Below are 17,274 nucleotides of genomic sequence, written 5' to 3' on the forward strand. Positions count from 1 at the left end.
CACCTTTCGACCAAATTATAATATTCCTCAAAAGTGTCACTCACTTGGACTTTGAAACTAAGAGTATAAATATATCGTGAATAACCATCAGTAAATGTAAGAAAATAATAACTCCCACCTATGGATTCACACTCCATCGGGCCACATACATCTGTATGGATTAACTGTAAGACATCTGCAGATTTAGTTTTACTAGTCTTAAAAGGCAGCCTTGCTTAAATCCTTTTATGCACGTCTCACAAGGATCCTTGAATACATTATAATTCTGTATCCCTTTCCTTGTAAGACCTACATCCTGAAATGCTGTTCGTAATTTGTCTCTGACTTCCTTTGCTGTCACAGCTTTATCAATGTGAACATAATTCACTGAGTCATCCAGTAATATCAACTTTGATTTTGCTTTCCTATTTGTACTTGAATAATTCTGATCTGTGGTTTCCATTGTCCCGTCCACTTCACTCCATAGGTCGTCCAAACGTAAATACGCTTCTACTGCAAATTTCCATGTTACATAGTTTTTGCAACCTCTAAGTTGTTCAATCTGCAGAATTTGTTCTGCACTCGTTTTCACAGTAACTTTGGTGTTTCTTAACATAAAGAATAATACCAAAGAATAATACAAAGGAGTTGCATTCGCCTTGTAAGGATAACTCTTACTTCACGCACATGCACTTCTTGTAACTTTTCCAATACTTCCTCACTACTATATTATGGATATACATATTCCAGATGCATCGCGGGCCCATAATCTATATTAGAGTCAACACAGTTGAATAAGTAACAGTGAGTATAAGACATTTAGTACCAGTAACTGTATTTGCACTTCCGGGTAAAATACATTGAATAAAACCACCATGGAACATTGTATTACACACATAAAACTCGAAGCATACAATAGCACCAGAGACGTCTATTATATTTCACGTGATGCACTTTGCCACTGTCTCACACGAAATTTATTGTTCATACAATTCCAGCAGTCTTCCTACTTAATTATTGTACACTGCTAGAAGTTAAGAAAGATAAACTGTGACAAATTGTTAGGTCATGTGATTTTTTTCATTACTGTATTTCTCATTTGATTGCACTCCACAGCTCGAAAAATAACACATGCAGAGAAGGGTAGTCAGACTGACCTAGCTCTGGTTTATATGCCAGAGTCTGGTCTGATCCCTCAGAGGGAATACCTTGGGATCTGCATCATCTGAGTCATGACACCCCATAGCTGTGAACACGGAGAGGTGGGGGGGGGGGGGGGGGTGACGTAGAATAAAATAGGTGGTATGCGGTCCAGAGGTGCCGACATGTGGGAAGGTGACAGAACGATGTCCATGATCATTACTGTGAAAAGTGTGGGCAATGGGAGTGCTCAATGGGAGTTACATGTTTCACCGTGGAACCGAGGATCCACAGGTGTGGAGAAACCAGCAATTGCTGACTAGCATGGAGAGGCAAAACTAATGTCAGTTCTGCTGTAGAAATTTGTGAACAGAGGCCGGGCTACATGATACGTCATAGACCCATGGTGGGCAGAAACCATCCCACAGATACAGGTTGCATGGCATCCACCCCTGTGGGCCACACAAGGGTGACAATCTGGGAAGGAGAAGCCTTGGTGATGACATGCCCCGGTACAAGGTGCAAAATGTCCAAGAGGATGCAGTAGTTGGTGGCCATCAAACTGTTCTGGCGGACTGTGGCTTTTAGTCTAGATGGCCATGGACATTGCTATAAGAGCACTGTGTGTTAGGTGCAGTGTTGTATGTCTTTTCCTTGCAGGTCGTGGCCATGAAAAAATCTTCCTCTTATTCAAGTCGTCAGCAGAGAGATTAAAACCCAAGTCCATCACTGGCAGTTGCCTGTAAGAATACTTGCGGAAGTAGCATTTTCAGTGTTTTACTGTTTTGTGAATTGAAAATCCAAAAGTGTGAAGAGAATCTATCCTGAAAACATTGTTCACAGGGATGGGGGTCATAAGAAAAAATTACTGGGTGAGTGGCTTTGTCATAAGTAAGTAAAACTGTAAATTTTCATAGCAAGGCTCGATAGCTCCAAAGGTTTGTCTCATCTATCTCAAAGTGTGGTGCCCCTAAACTTAAATAAGTAGATTGGTTTAGCAAGGCCACAGCTACTGTAGTGTCCAGAAATAATTTTGTGAAGTGCTTGCCTATGAATGCATCTAAGGACTTTCTCTGGTTTGCATCCTGAAAAGGCGGCACTTCCATGGATTTATCACATACTTGGCAAACTTCCATAGGTTTGGATGTATTTGCATTACAACTGCTGAAATATATCTCTTGCAAGTGTCCTTTTTTTGTCACATGTGTGGCATGTTCGTGCCGATGGGGGACAGACATGCTGCATGTGTGGTGAATGGAAACAATGTTTATAGCCACACAATAGTGCTGCTGTTGATGCACAAACATTTGAAATTGCAAATTCTACTTAATTCCTGTAAATCAGCAGCCCAGTTCAGATATGATTATTTGGGAATTTTTATCAGTGCCAAATTCTAACATGCCTGTAATGATATGTCTCTTTGTGTTCTTGCAGGCGAAGAAAGGATCTAGGCAAGTTCCGCCAGATTCGTTAATGACGCTAATTTTTATATTACATGGTAAAGTTTGGGGTTTCCTAACAAGAATGTGGCCTTTTGTCTTTCCAAGTTGGCAATTCGACAAGCCAAAAAATATAATTGCAGTAATCACAATTAAGCATCCTACTCTCCACATTGTTAAGTGGTAGAAAGACTTTAAATGTGCATGGAGTAGGAGACGTTCCTGCTGCATTCTCCAACTCTTGTGCTGTCTACAATATAGCTGTCATTAGCTCCTGATAATCCTGTGTTGCTTGCATTTGGAGTTACTGTAAATATTCCATAGTTGAAAACCCACATACCTGATTAATTATGACATTTTTCAAAGTCCGATTTGCACACATCATAGGTTCCAAGTTGTTGCCACTTTTGTAAGGAGGTGATCCACACACACACACACACACACACACACACACACACACACACACACACACACACAATACCCCTAATCAATACTGCAACTAGAGTCCATCAGAGCCAATATAATAGCACTTGCAGCGTGCGCCCCACTGCTTGCAACGTAACACACAGAGAAATAAGAGTGAGATTATTGCTTTGAGCTGACTTATTTGCTGGAGTCTGGCATGATATCAGCAGAGTATGTGTCTGGATCAGTGCCAGCTGAATACTAGCACCACAGTGATCGATAGTAATGTTACACCTACTACCCACTTTCCGTGGTAATGTCAGGTGGCACCACTACAGGATTAAAATAAAAGGTTTATGATAATTTTGGAAAGTATTCAGAGGATGAATAGCAGTAGCTTGAGCTACAATTGCTGAGAAAAAGAAAAGTTGTAAGTGAATTAGAAGGCACTGATTTCTTATTTGCCAGTGCACTTCAACATTGGATTAATATTTCAAGTACAATTAATTACACTGTCTGTTATTGAGTTACAACAGTTCATCTCCCGACTCAGTGTTTGGGTTACTGTGATTTGATAAAACAAAAATAAAATATTCCAACAATATTATGAAAATTGTACTTACTATATAGCAGATATGCTGAGTCACAGATAGGCACAACAAAAAGACTGTCGCAAATAAAGCTTTCGGCCATTAAGGCCTTTGTCAACAATAGACGACACACACAAGCAAACGCAACTGACACAACTGCAGTCTCAGGCAACTGAAACCACACTGCCAGTATTGTTACATTCCGTCCTGGACTTTCCATTGCTTGAAATTAAATATTCCATTATCTGTATAACAAAAATGAAGAAATTGTTTCTTCTCACTCCCTCGTTGTACTGTTCATTAGAAATGTACTTTGATCTTCAGTCTTGTTTACCTAATGCCTTTCCCAATCTGACATACTTTTATGTCAGTTGTCACTTTTTAAATAAATATAGGAATTTTAATTTAGTATTTTTCTGCCCATTTTGATAGGCCAAAAAACCAGTGTGGCAAAAGCAACAGAAGAAGGGTAAAAAAACGAATAAGAAGAGCTCCAGGGGCCAAAAAACGTCATCCAGAAGTACGCCTGCCAAGAAGGTTGATGAAAAGCCTCAGGCTCCATCCGAGGTAACCTTAAAAATATTTTCAAGTTTTTACAGATAATTATCAATAGTCCATAAGATGTTGGCCAAAAAGGAATTATTTAAATATATGAAAATAAATGTTTCAGAAAAGTTGCAAGAGTTGTAACATAAATAAATTATTGAAGCAAGTAATGTTTGAGCTAATGAAGGCACCACACCAAGTTACTTGCTTTAAAGTACTTTATGCATTATAAAACGAATATGTAAATGTTTTAAACAGGTAATATATATCTAAAAACAAAGATGATGTGACTTACCAAATGAAAGTGCTGGCAGGTCGACAGACACACAAACAAACACAAACATACACACAAAATTCAAGCTTTCGTAACAAACTGTTGCCTCATCAGGAAAGAGGGAAGGAGAGGGAAAGACGAAAGGATGTGGGTTTTAAGGGAGAGGGTAAGGAGTCATTCCAGTCCCGGGAGCGGAAAGACTTACCTTAGGGGGAAAAAAGGACGGGTATACACTCGCACACACACACATATCCATCCACACATATACAGACACAAGCAGACATATTTAAAGACCAATGTCTGCTTGTGTCTGTATATGTGTGGATGGATATGTGTGTGTGTGTGCGAGTGTATACCCGTCCTTTTTTCCCCCTAAGGTAAGTCTTTCCGCTCCCGGGATTGGAATGACTCCTTACCCTCTCCCTTAAAACCCACATCCTTTCGTCTTTCCCTCTCCTTCCCTCTTTCCTGATGAGGCAACAGTTTGTTGCGAAAGCTTGAATTTTGTGTGTATGTTTGTGTGTCTGTCGACCTGCCAGCACTTTCATTTGGTAAGTCACATCATCTTTGTTTTTAGATATATATTTCCTACGTGGAATGTTTCCCTCTATTATAACCATATCATTAATTTTAAACAGGTAAATGTTTTAAATGGCTATTGTGGGTTGATTGAATTTTTCCATCATTATATCAATTGTACTTGGTTACTTGGTTTTTATTATATATTTACCAGTGAAAATAATTAAAATGAGTTTGCCTTTATTTGTTTGTTAATTATACTCTTTATTATATTAGTACATTGATCACCCACAACATGGTGATCATAATGGCAGCAAAACTGAAGACAAAACAGATAAGCCTGAAATACTGTATTTGGAATTCCGAAACTATTTCATTGCAAAATGCAAAGTGACCACAGAATAGGAAAGCAACAAAAACTGCTCAACAGGTGAAAGGCAGTTGGACCAGATGAAATACCTGGAGGTTTTGCAGAGATCATGCAAAAGAACTCGCTCCACATTTAGCAGAAGTGTATCGTGGTCACTTGAGCAATGAAGGGTATCTAATAATTGGAAAATTTGCAGGTCACTCCTATTTTTTTTTTTTTTAATGTCATCAGACAAATGTGAGTAATTACAGGCCTATACTGCTGACGTCAGTCTGTTGTAGAATTATTGAACATCATTTTGAAAATTGAAAATGTTCTCTGTAAAAATCCACATGGATTCTGGAAACAGAGCTCTTGTGAAACTTGGCTCGTTCTGTTCAATTCTGAGATCCAGAGTGCCTTAGACAGAGGTGCTCAGGGTGTGATGCCACATTCCTGGATTTCCAAAGGGTTTTAGAGTGCAACAGGCAGTTTCCATATTTCAAGATTTCCAAAAAGCATTTGACAAGATGTCCCACTGAAGCCTGTTAAGAAAGGTATGAGCATATGGAATACGTTCCCATATATGTGTGTGGCTTTGAAGACTTCTTAAGGGAACTTTCTAATGAAGTTTCTCCCTGACAATTTGTTCTACTCCATAGAAGAAATCCTACTTTTGTAATGAGTTAGAAAGTGGTGGGTTATAACTGATAGCAACAACTATATAATAATAATAAACAATTGTAAATGGTCACTGGGTCGCCATATTCTCACGTGAATGTGTAGCATACTGTGAATGTAAAACGACCCATTTCACTATATTAGTGATCCATGGAACGTGAAACTAGCTAACTTGCCTGATGTATTATTTGTTTACGTTCTTATTATGAGATATGTAATAATTTTTCTAATTTCAGTTTGTTTACGGAATGACAATTTTTGCAGATCAATCTTTTGCTTTTGCTTGTACCAAAATTTGGTCTATTAACAGGATACACTTGCATACCTGGTTCAATGTTCCAGTTCATTTGATGATTATGATTCTGGTGTAAAAGTCATTGTATCCATCATTTTGAGAAGCTCTCTGTGCATTCGATAGAGGTAAAGGTGTAGTGCAATAATGAAAACAATCAGTTTTTGACAAGACAATGTAATGGGATAGATTAAAAAAATCTACTAACCAAGTGGCGGCAGAACACACACATTTAAAAAAAGTTGTTGTTATGCAAGCTTTTGGAGCCAGTAGCTCCTTTTCCAGCAGAAGGGTTGAAGGGGAAGGAAGAGGGTGAAGCAAAAGGACTGGCGAGGTGTAGGAAAAGGGCTAGATTTCAGAAAAGTCACCCTAAACTGCCGGTGAGGGGAGACTTACTGGATGGGATGACAAAAAAAAGATTGGTTTTTGGGGACTGCACTGGACAAGATTTGAAAACCTGAGAGCTTAAAGGTGGAAGACAGGCTAATACGCAAAATGAGATTACTCCTAAAATATTGTGAACAAGTTAATAAGAGTGAAAAGCTAAGACACCAACCATTTCCTAGATTGTCTAAAATCCGTGCCTGTCTGACTCACACCACACACCTTGCTAGTCAGCAGTGATACCACCTCCCTCGATACCAACATCCCCCACATACATGGTCTGTCTGGAGCTTATAATTTCCTCAGTCAGCGCCCAACTGATTCCAGACCTATGACATTCTTCCTGCTCACCTTAATCATTACAAACAACTACTTCACCTTTGAGGGGCAGACATACAGACAGATTAGTGGTACGGCCATGGAAACCAGGATGGCTCCTTCCTATGCCAACCTTTTCATGGGTTGCCTGGAGGGGGCTTTCCTGGGATCCACACGTCTTCAGCCTTTAGTTTGGTTTAGGTACATTATCGACATCTTTGCCATATGGAATTATGGTGAGGCTGAACAGTTAAAATTCCTGGAATCTCTGATTACTTTCTCCCAATTAAATTTCTTGTAGTCCTATTGTGCATCCCATGCCAATTTCCTTGATGTTGATCTCTTGCTCACCGAAGGCCAGCTACACACTTTTGTCCACATTAAACCTACTAACAAACAAAAGTACTTCCATTTTGACAGTTTCTGTCCTTTCCATGTCAGATGTACCCTTCCATAAAACCTTAGCATTCGAGGGAAACATATTTGTTCGGATGCTGACTCTTTTTGGCAGGACACCACCATTTTCACCTTAGCCTTCACCGAATGTAATTACCTTACCAGTAGGGGCCATCACATCCAATCCTGGTATTACTGATCCCTCCAAAAAACAACTTCAGAGCACACCACTTGTCACTCAGTATTATCCTGGTTTGGAATGTGTTAATCAGCTACTTCGAGAAGGTCATGCCTTCCTAAAATCGTATCCTGAAATGAGCTCCATTTTGCCCACCTCATCTAGAATAGCTTTTCGTTGCCTTTCAAATCTCCGCAATGTCCTTGTCAGGCCCTATGTTCCTTCTGCACCCATCTCCCTACCCTATGGTTCCTACCCCTGTGACCAACCATGCTGTGAGACTTGCCCTGTGCACCCTCCTACCACCACCAATACCAGTCCTGTAACTGGAAAAACGTATACTATCAAAGGGAGAGCCATCTGTGAAATGACATATCATTTACCAGCTGATATATAAACACTGTTTGGCCTTTTACATCGGCATGACTATCACTAAATTATCAGCCAGGATGAATGGGCATAGGCAGAGGGTGGATACTGGCGACCCACAATATCTTGTTGCAGAGCATGCTCTACAACATGACAGTCATGACCTCGGTGCCTCTTTCACCACACGTGCTATCTGGATTCTTCCCTTGGACATCAGTTTCTCAGAATTCTGCAGGTAGGAAGTAGCGCTACATGTCCTTGGTTCTTGGTAACTGCTGGACCTAAATTTACGTTAATTACTTCCATCTCACCATTTCTTCACAATAACTACTCCTTTCTGCACTCCTTTATAGTTTTCTACATATTTCATTTTCTGACCTGTCTCCTTTTTCGCCATCCCCCTCCCACCTCTTTTACATACAATGCACTGAGCTTTTCATTCTTATTAACTTCTGCATGATGTTTTAGCAGTAATCTCTGTCTTGTGTATTACCCTGTCTTCTGCCTTTAAGCTCTCAGGTTTTTAAATCTCATCTGTTGTAGTCCCCAACGATCAGTCTTCCCATCTCATCCCATCCAGTAAATCTCTCCTCACCCACAGTTCTTGGTGACTTTTCCGAAGTCTACCTCTTTTCCTAGATCTCTCCAGTCCTTTTCCTTCACCCCCTCTTCTTTTCCCTTCAACCCTTCTGCTGGAAGATGGAGTCACTGGCTCCAATAGCTTGCATAATTATAGCGGTCTTTTTTTTTTTTTTTTTTTTTTTTTTTTTTTTTTTTTTTTTTTTTTTTTTTTTTTTTTTGCGTGTGTTCAGCTGCCGCTTGGTGAGTAGATCTTTTATATATACAATTATGAGACATATGATGTGGCAGAAAATGAACTAGAAGTGGTGGTATTGAGTTTCCACTCAGTGCCTTGTAATAAGTTATCTCATAGCCATTGATGAGCTGTGTTACAGGAGGTTAGGTTTATTTAAAAGTGCTTTTCTTCCTGGCTTCATTTCGCTAGGTATTTTTCTTTTACCGAAATCTCTCTCTCTCTCTCTCTCTCTCTCTCTCTCTCTCTCTCTGTGTGTGTGTGTGTGTGTGTGTGTGTGTGTGTGTGTGTGTGTATTTCTTTTGCCACATCACACATGATGTTTAAATTTAGAGCTTTTGTGCTACTAACCTTATTTGCAATTAATTTCCCATATGCTGATAAATATGCCCAACAAAATTACATCATGCTAACACACATAGGTCAGGAGATATGATGTCATAAACACCGATATGCATGAAAACCTTCCACATCATGCATGACATTTATATTTATTACTTTTTTGCTGCCAACTATACTTGCAACATAATTTGCAGACAGTATCCACGTATGCTGCTGACTGTACCTACACAAATATATCATTGCGTGTCACATAGTTCGAAAGATATGACATCGTAAACACCGAGTTGCGTGAAAAAATGTCATATCCTGCATGAAGTTTTAATACATTTATTCTTTACTAATACCTACAGTCAAGTCAACTTAAGGAAATCCCTGACACCTGGCAGTGCTTGTGACACTTTTCAACTGCGAAGCGCAGGCGGCTACAGGTGAAAACAATTGCAGCCTATAGAGCTATGAAGAGACGTTGGCATAGAGATCTTTACAAAATTGCATTGTACACACACAAAGCAACTGCACCAAGTGTACAGAAACTGTCTGGGATACCGTACATACATTTGTTCAGTATGTAAACTTCTTTGTGTGACTTTCATGATTTCAAAGGCATTTTCATGAATACCTGGAAATAAAGATTTTTCACTGTTACTCTACAGATACAGTTCATTTTTTATTTTCATTTCTAATTGAAAGTTGGCAAAATGAAAACCTGGGCAGTGTTGGGTTTGTCAACCAGCAGTAAATAATAAAACTGTTTTACTCTGGAGACAAGCAAAATAGGACCTATATTGCCAATTTCTCATCTTTGTTAACATCTGTTTTATATAAACATACTCTATAATGCTTATATGGTCACTCATAGTAGCCAGAAAGGAATACAGACAACATTGTGTGTTACATGTTTTGTATGTTCACATTCGCCTTCTCGCCGCACCTCACAATTTCACATGCTGTATAAAGGTCATTGGTTGTTGTCTTTCATACACTTTGTATTTATTTTCAACAATGTCTTACAGTTCTGTACTAAAAAATAGAAAAGGGCTAACTGTAAATTCATTTTCTCAGCAGCTGAAAAAAATAAACTTTTGTTTGACAGACAAGAACGTTTGTGTTTTGTGAAATGAGAGGACATTAGGAACTTATTTCTTTTGATGACAAAACACAAAATGATAGTATCTAGTGTCAGCACTATAACAGAACTATAAATAATACAGAAGATGAAACTTGACTATTTTGTATTATGTCAAACCAAGGCTGGTGTGGGAAGTAGTAGTAGTAGTAGTAGTAGTAGTAGTACTTGTTGTTGTTGGTGGTGGTGGTGGTGGTGGTGGTGGTGTCGTCCACTTCTGGCCACCCATGGGTGTAAATTTGTAAGTTTTATACAGAAGTCAAGGCCTGCTAGCAAACATCATGCGTCTTGTTGAATTCATTACTAAATTGGCACTTGCTTTGGTGAACAAAGGTTGAATCAAATTCTACTCAGTTTAGATCACCTGTAAACAGACTCAGGGAAAGACATTTCCCTAAATTGGATCTGGCTACAAAATTGTCTCGGAGCAGAAATAAAGCTTGCGCAGGCAAGATCTGTGAAAGTGGCAAGAAAAGATACCAGGTACTATTGTGAAGAATGCGATGTAGGACTTTGTTTTTCAAAATGCCTAAAAATTTTTGTTGTCGAGAAAAATGTAACTAAGTAATTTTCAGTTCTTTTTATAACTAAGTTTTTATACAGTTTTTGATTTTAGAACCAACATCTTCTAATCCTATCTCCATTCACGAAACAAAAGACAAAAACATTTTTCAGTTTTCATGAGAACAACACATTTTCATTTCAGTCTTAAGAAATCATCACTGATGTAAGTCTATTTCTTCACGGTATTATATAGAGTAGGGGCTATAAACCGACTTAGGTCCTGTACAGTAGAACCTGATACACAACATTTAGAAAAACTGCGAAACAGCACAGTGTCAGCCTGTTGAATGACATCCTAGCTGCCCAGTCCTCAGAGTGTTAGTATGTAGTTTTATGGCAATCCATATCTTTAATCTTTCATTATCAATTTTTAATTTGGCGCTCTCTTCAAAAACCATACATTGAGTGCATGCTGTACATATATAAAAACATTATGTGAATAGTTCTTTTGTGAGCAAGCCAAGACAATTATCATGGTGTCCCAAGGTGGACATTGTCTGAGATTGATCAACATGGGTATTCAGCCAGTTGGCCAAAGTCAGAGGGAGGCTTAACTTAACTGGACGAAGATCCTTGTGTTATATAGTGAGCATCGGAGGATGGTGTTGAGAATAATTAATTCAGAATATACAATTGGCTTCTTAGTTCATCACAAAAGTTTTAAATTTTAGGGAATGGCTGACATAAATGCAATAGTATTATTTTACACATCTGGAGATTGTTTGTGAGTAGGTAATAATGACTACCTCTGCTGAAAAATGTGTGTGTCAGAGGCAGAGAAAAAGGGGAGGGAGGGGGGGATCAGGATGTAAAATGTTTTTGTTAGGAAACTAAGACTTATGGACATTTTGTCATTAGGTAAACTTTTGGCATTGTGTAGTGATAAATTTCTTTGTATTTCCTTTATTGAAAATAATCTTCCCATGCAATATTTTATTTATATACGTTATACAGTTGCAAATTCACTATACTTGGGGATAATGCACTAATTAGCATCTGGAGGTGAATGTTTGACTCTTTGAAATTTCTGTTAACATTGTTATGTGAGAACAAGTATGATTTAGAATTTTTGAAAGCATTGTCATTTGCCAACATCAAACTTGGCGGAGGTGTATGGTGTTTCTTCCTCCTCCAATTGACATTCTTTTCTGGAGCAACTACAGCTGCCCATGGAGGTTGGTCATTTTAACATACTGAAAGCATTTGCAGATCATATAAGTTTACCAAAAGATTTTTTGTGAAATTGGTTAATGTTCTTTTTGCAGCAGTCTCATGAGATACCTACAAAGAAGGTTGCTGCAGAGTCAGGAGATGAAAGTGATATGTCAGATGATGATGTGGAGCGGTCTGATGATGAAGAGAATGAACATAGTCAGGGAGACAAGAAGGTATGATAAATTGAGAACTCCTGATTAGTGCAGAAAGAATCTTCAACACTTCTCTGTTCATAATCAACATTTATTTTTATAATTGTAATTGTTAATGTTTCAATTTCTTGTATTTTGTAAGTTCCATAAAAGTATGAGTTAAAAAACTGAAACAGTGACCTACTTTTAGTTGTATATTTGACATATGTTCAGTTGAAAACTGCTTCAATTAAATTAGATTAACTTTCATTCCAATTGATCTGTAGTGAGGTGGTCCTCCAGGATGTAGAACATGTCAGAAAAACAATAATACAGGACAAATATTTACAATTAAAACAAATAAGCTTATGTACTTTCCACAGGTCCTAAGTGGAATGATCGCCTTTATTTTATGAACACTATATCAATGGATCATTTTACGACACTCTATCAAAGGATCATTTTACGACACTCATTTACTAAGATTGCATTAATGCACTGAATTTAAAGTTTTAAAAAAATGTTTTTTTTTATTTATAAGGTAATAAAACTACAATATTTATTTACAATGAACACATTACTGCACAGAAACGGTGCAGAAGTTAATTGTTCTTACACACACACACACACACACACACACACACACAAATCAATTGATTCTACTTAGAAATTCATCAATGGAATAGGAGGAGTTGGCCACCAATAAATCCTGTAGGCTTCTCTTAAACTGAATTTCATTGGTTGTTAAGCTTTTTATGGCTGCTGGCAAGTTATTGAAAATGTGTGTTCATGAATAATGCACACCTTTTTGTACAGAAGTAAGTGACTTTAAATCCTTGTGAAGATTATTCTTATTTCTAGTATTGATTCCATGAACTGAGCTGTTGGTTTGAAAAAGTTATATATTTTTGAAAAGAAATTTCATTAAGGAATTAATATATTGGGAAGCAGTAGTTAGTATCCCTAGTTCCATGAACAGGCTTCTGCAGAATGTTCTGAGCTCACACCACATATAACTCTTATTGCACATTTTTGTGCCAGGAAAACTTTAGCTTGGCTTGATGAATTACCCAAAAAAATAATCCCATATGACATTACTGAATGAACGTAAGCATAGTATGCCAGCTTTTTCATTTTTATATCTCCTATGTCTGACAGAATTCAATTGCAAATAGAGATTTGTTTAGACGCTTCAGCAGTTCAGTGGTGTGCTCCTCCCAGTTGAATTTATTATCAAGCTGTTGTAGTTGTGGTCTTCAGTCCTGAGACTGGTTTGATGCAGCTCTCCATGCTACTCTATCCTGTGAAAGCTTCTTCATCTCCCAGTACCTACTGCAGCCTACATCCTTCTGAATCTGCTTAGTGTATTCATCTCTTGGTCTCCCTCTACGATTTTTACCCTCCACGCTGCCCTCCAGTACTAAACTGGTGATCCCTTGATGCCTCAGAACATGTCCTACCAACTGGTCCCTTAGCAGATGGCAGTCATAAGAGTCGAGGGGTATGAAAGGGAAGCAGTGGTTGGGATGGGAGAGAGACAGGGTTGTAGCCTCTCCCCGATGCTATTCAATCTGTATATTGAGCAAGAAATAAAGGAAACAAAGGAAAAGTTCGGAATAGGTATTAAAACCCATGGGAAAGAAATAAAAACTTTGAGGTTCGCCGATGACATTGTAATTTTGTCAGAGACATCAAAGGACTTGGATGAGCAGTTGAACGGAATGGACAGTGTCTTGAAAGGAGGGTATAAGATGAACATCAACAAAAGTAAAACGAGGATACTGGAATGTAGTCGAATTAAGTCGGGTGATGTAGAGGGAATTAGATTAGGAAATGAGACACTTAAAGTAGTAAAGGAGTTTTGCTATTTGGGGAGCAAAATAACTGATGATGGTCGAAGTAGAGAGGATATAAAATGTAGACTGGCAATGGCAAGGAAAGCATTTCTGAAGAAGAAAAATTTGTTAACATCGAGTATAAATTTAAATGTCAGGAAGTCGTTTCTGAAAGTATTTGTATGGAGTGTAGCCATGTATGGAAGTGAAATGTGGACGATAAATAGTTTAGACAAGACGAGAATAGAAGCTTTTGAAATGTGGTGCTACAGAAGAATGCTGAAGATTAGATGGGTAGATCACATAACTAATGAGGAGGTATCAAGCTGTAATCCCAAGAATTTAACACTGTCCACTTCTTCTATCTGCTTGTCATCGTGTGTTAGGCATATACTCATGGGATACCTCTTACTAGTTCTGAACTGCATGTAGTGTATTTTTGCAATTTTTAGTGACAAAGAATTGGCTAGGAACCAGTGATTAATGTCCACAAATATTTTATTAGCCGATCTTTCTAAGACTGCACTTGATTTGCTATGTATTGCAATGTTTGTATCATCAGTAAACAAAACAAACTTGGCATCTTGTAATGTTATTGATGAAAGGTCATTGATATACACAAGAAAAATTAAGAGCCCTAAGGTGGACCCCTGTGGGACCCCACATGTAATTAGTTCCCAGTTGGATGATGCTTGATAGCTTAATACATGTCTCTTTCATAATGACACCCTTTGTTTCCTGCCAGAGATATAAGATTTGAACCATTTTGCAGCATTTAGTGTTACACCACAACATTCTGATTTACTTAAAAGGATATTGTGATTTACAAAGAATTAAGTACATTTTCACTGTAAGCGTAGGTAGCCTTCTCGAATATCGGGACCGTTTACAACTCTGAACAGCGACTTTGACAGTATGTTATTTGTAATAAGATGGTTATAAAGACGATTGTACATTACCTTTTCTAAAATTTTTGAGAATGCTGGCAAAAGTGAATTTGGACAGAAATTTGACGCTATTTCTTTATCTCCCTTCTTGAGCAGTTGCTTAACTTCAGCATATTTCAACCATTCAGGAAATATTCCACTGATAAACAACTGGTCACACAGATGGCTTAATATGTTACTTAACTCAGAATACATTCTTTAATTAACTTTGTTGATATTTCATCATACCCACTAGATGTTTTTGATTTTAAAGATTTTATGATGGACATTACTTCTGCTGCAGCAGTGAGGAGCAAATTCATATTATGGAAGTTACTTGAAATGTCTGGTCTGAGGTATCCCATGGCAGCATCTACAGAACCTGACAACCCCATCTTTTCAGTAACAGTTATAAAATGTTTGTTAAAAAGTTCTGCAACACTATACACATCTGTCACCAATATATCATTTACTCTTAATGCTATTTGCCCCACTTCACATCTGATTCTACTGGTCTCCTCCTTCACTATATCCCGTATTGTCTTTAATTTGTTATCTGATATGACACTCTTTTCCTTGTAATATAGTTGCTTTGATATTCATATTACAGTCTTTAATATTTTGAAGTATTTCTTGTAATGTGTTATAGCATCAACATCAGAACTTTTTCAGATTGACAGATACAGTTTTCTTTTTGTTTTACAAGATACCTACATTCCTTGAGTAAGCCATGGCTTCTTTGTAGGCTTTGCTCTAACCTCAGTTAGTTTTGGGGGGAAACATTGTTCAAATAAGGTAAGCACTTTATTAGCAAAAGTGTATTTTTCATTCATGCCATGAGCACTGTAAACTTCTCTCCAGTGAATGTCTCTGAGGAGTGTCCTAAAAAAATCAATTTTTGGCTCATTGATTACCCTCTTGAGTTAAGATTTAACAGATTTTATATCCTGTTCAGTATTAACGTTTAACAGAAGGAACTGCATGTCATGGTCTGAGAGGCCATTGACTATTGGCTTTGTAATATAATTTTGTTCATTGAACTTTGCTATAAAGATATTATCAATGGCTGTTTGTGAGCAATTGGCTACCCTAGCTGGGAACTTTAGATTGGGAATTAAGTTGAATGATAGTGTTACTAACTCAAATAAGTTCTTATAGGTAGAATCTTTAAGGAAATCTACATTGAAGTCACTAGCAACCGCTATTTCTATGTTTTGGTATTTAAATGAGACAGTGCAGCTTCAAGGTGGTTTATGAACAGATTAAAGTTACCTGCAGGTACTCGATATGCACTTAATATTATGAAGGATTTTTTTATGAAATTCTACTTCTGCTGCACGTACTTCCATATGCTGTTCTAGGCAAAATTTATGAATGTCTATGTTCTTAAATTTATGACAGTTACCGATGAATGTGGCAACTCTTCCTTTCTCCATTTCTGCTCTACAAAAGTTAGATGATAACCTAAATCTTGTAACACTTAAAAGTTCTATACCAGTGGTCACATGATGTTCAGAGAGGCAAATTATGTCAGCTGGGTTTGAGGACTCTAATTTATCTCTGCAGATAATTAATTTATTAATTTCCTTTCTCAGTCCTCGAATCTTTTAATGCAATAAAGATAGCTGACATTTCACATTGAGTTAAAACTGGGTAGAGTTGAAATTTCTGCTGATCGTTGAAAATTCTTAACCAACAGCTAGCTGTTTATGCTGATTAATAAGCTATAAAGTCTACAACTTTGCTTCCGCCATTTTGCAATAGATTGCAGTAGTGCAAAGTAGTGGTGCAAGTCGTTCGTCATAAGTGTCATAAGCAAGCTTAGGCATTTGAGAACAAAACTCCATCAAAATATCAGTCGATTTTTGATTGCATCATAAAGTTATTCTCGACTGAATACATCAACTTATGAGCCCAGTTCTCGTCATCTGCGGGAGGTTTTAATTTTCTGATTTGATATGAAGAAATCTGCGGCTGAGGCTCATAAAAAGCTGAGCTGCCTGTTAGTGACAGAACTTCGCAAAAAATGGTTTCCGTGCTTCAAGAATGGTAATTTTGACGTTGAAGACTGGCATGTTTGTGAAAGAGAGGAAGCTTTCAATGCTATTGCAACCCATGGCGACAATCGCAGGAGATGATTATCGAAAGCAGTTGATGTGTTTGAGCCAAGCACTGAAAGACAAATGGCCACACTACAGCGATAGACATGAAAAAAAGATTTTGCATCGTGACAGTGCACGACCCCATGTCAAAAATCCCGTCAAAACATACTTGAAACATTGAACTGGGAAGTTCTACCACACCCGCTGTATTCTCCAGATACTCCTCCCTCTGACTGCCACCTTTCTCAATCTATGACACACGACCCAGCTGACTAACACTTGCGGTCATATGAACAAGTGCAAAATTGGATTGATTCATGGTTCCCCTCAAACGATGCCCAGATGCCTAGTTTAGACGAT

The 17,274-nt window shown here is 37.9% G+C and overlaps 1 protein-coding gene across 1 annotated transcript in view; it reads left to right on the plus strand.

Annotated features, from left to right (window-relative positions):
• LOC126419263 (translocation protein SEC63 homolog) overlaps positions 1 to 17,274 on the plus strand; it is a 172,494-nt gene that overhangs the window by 126,897 nt on the left and 28,323 nt on the right. Inside the window, exons 12-13 of the mRNA XM_050086421.1 lie at positions 3,986 to 4,120; positions 11,971 to 12,093. Coding sequence (XP_049942378.1) covers positions 3,986 to 4,120; positions 11,971 to 12,093 — 258 coding nt within the window. The remainder of the gene's footprint in view (positions 1 to 3,985; positions 4,121 to 11,970; positions 12,094 to 17,274) is intronic.

Source organism: Schistocerca serialis, chromosome 9 (genome assembly GCF_023864345.2).
Source record: "Schistocerca serialis cubense isolate TAMUIC-IGC-003099 chromosome 9, iqSchSeri2.2, whole genome shotgun sequence".
In the NCBI taxonomy this organism is placed as follows: Eukaryota; Metazoa; Arthropoda; class Insecta; order Orthoptera; family Acrididae; genus Schistocerca; species Schistocerca serialis.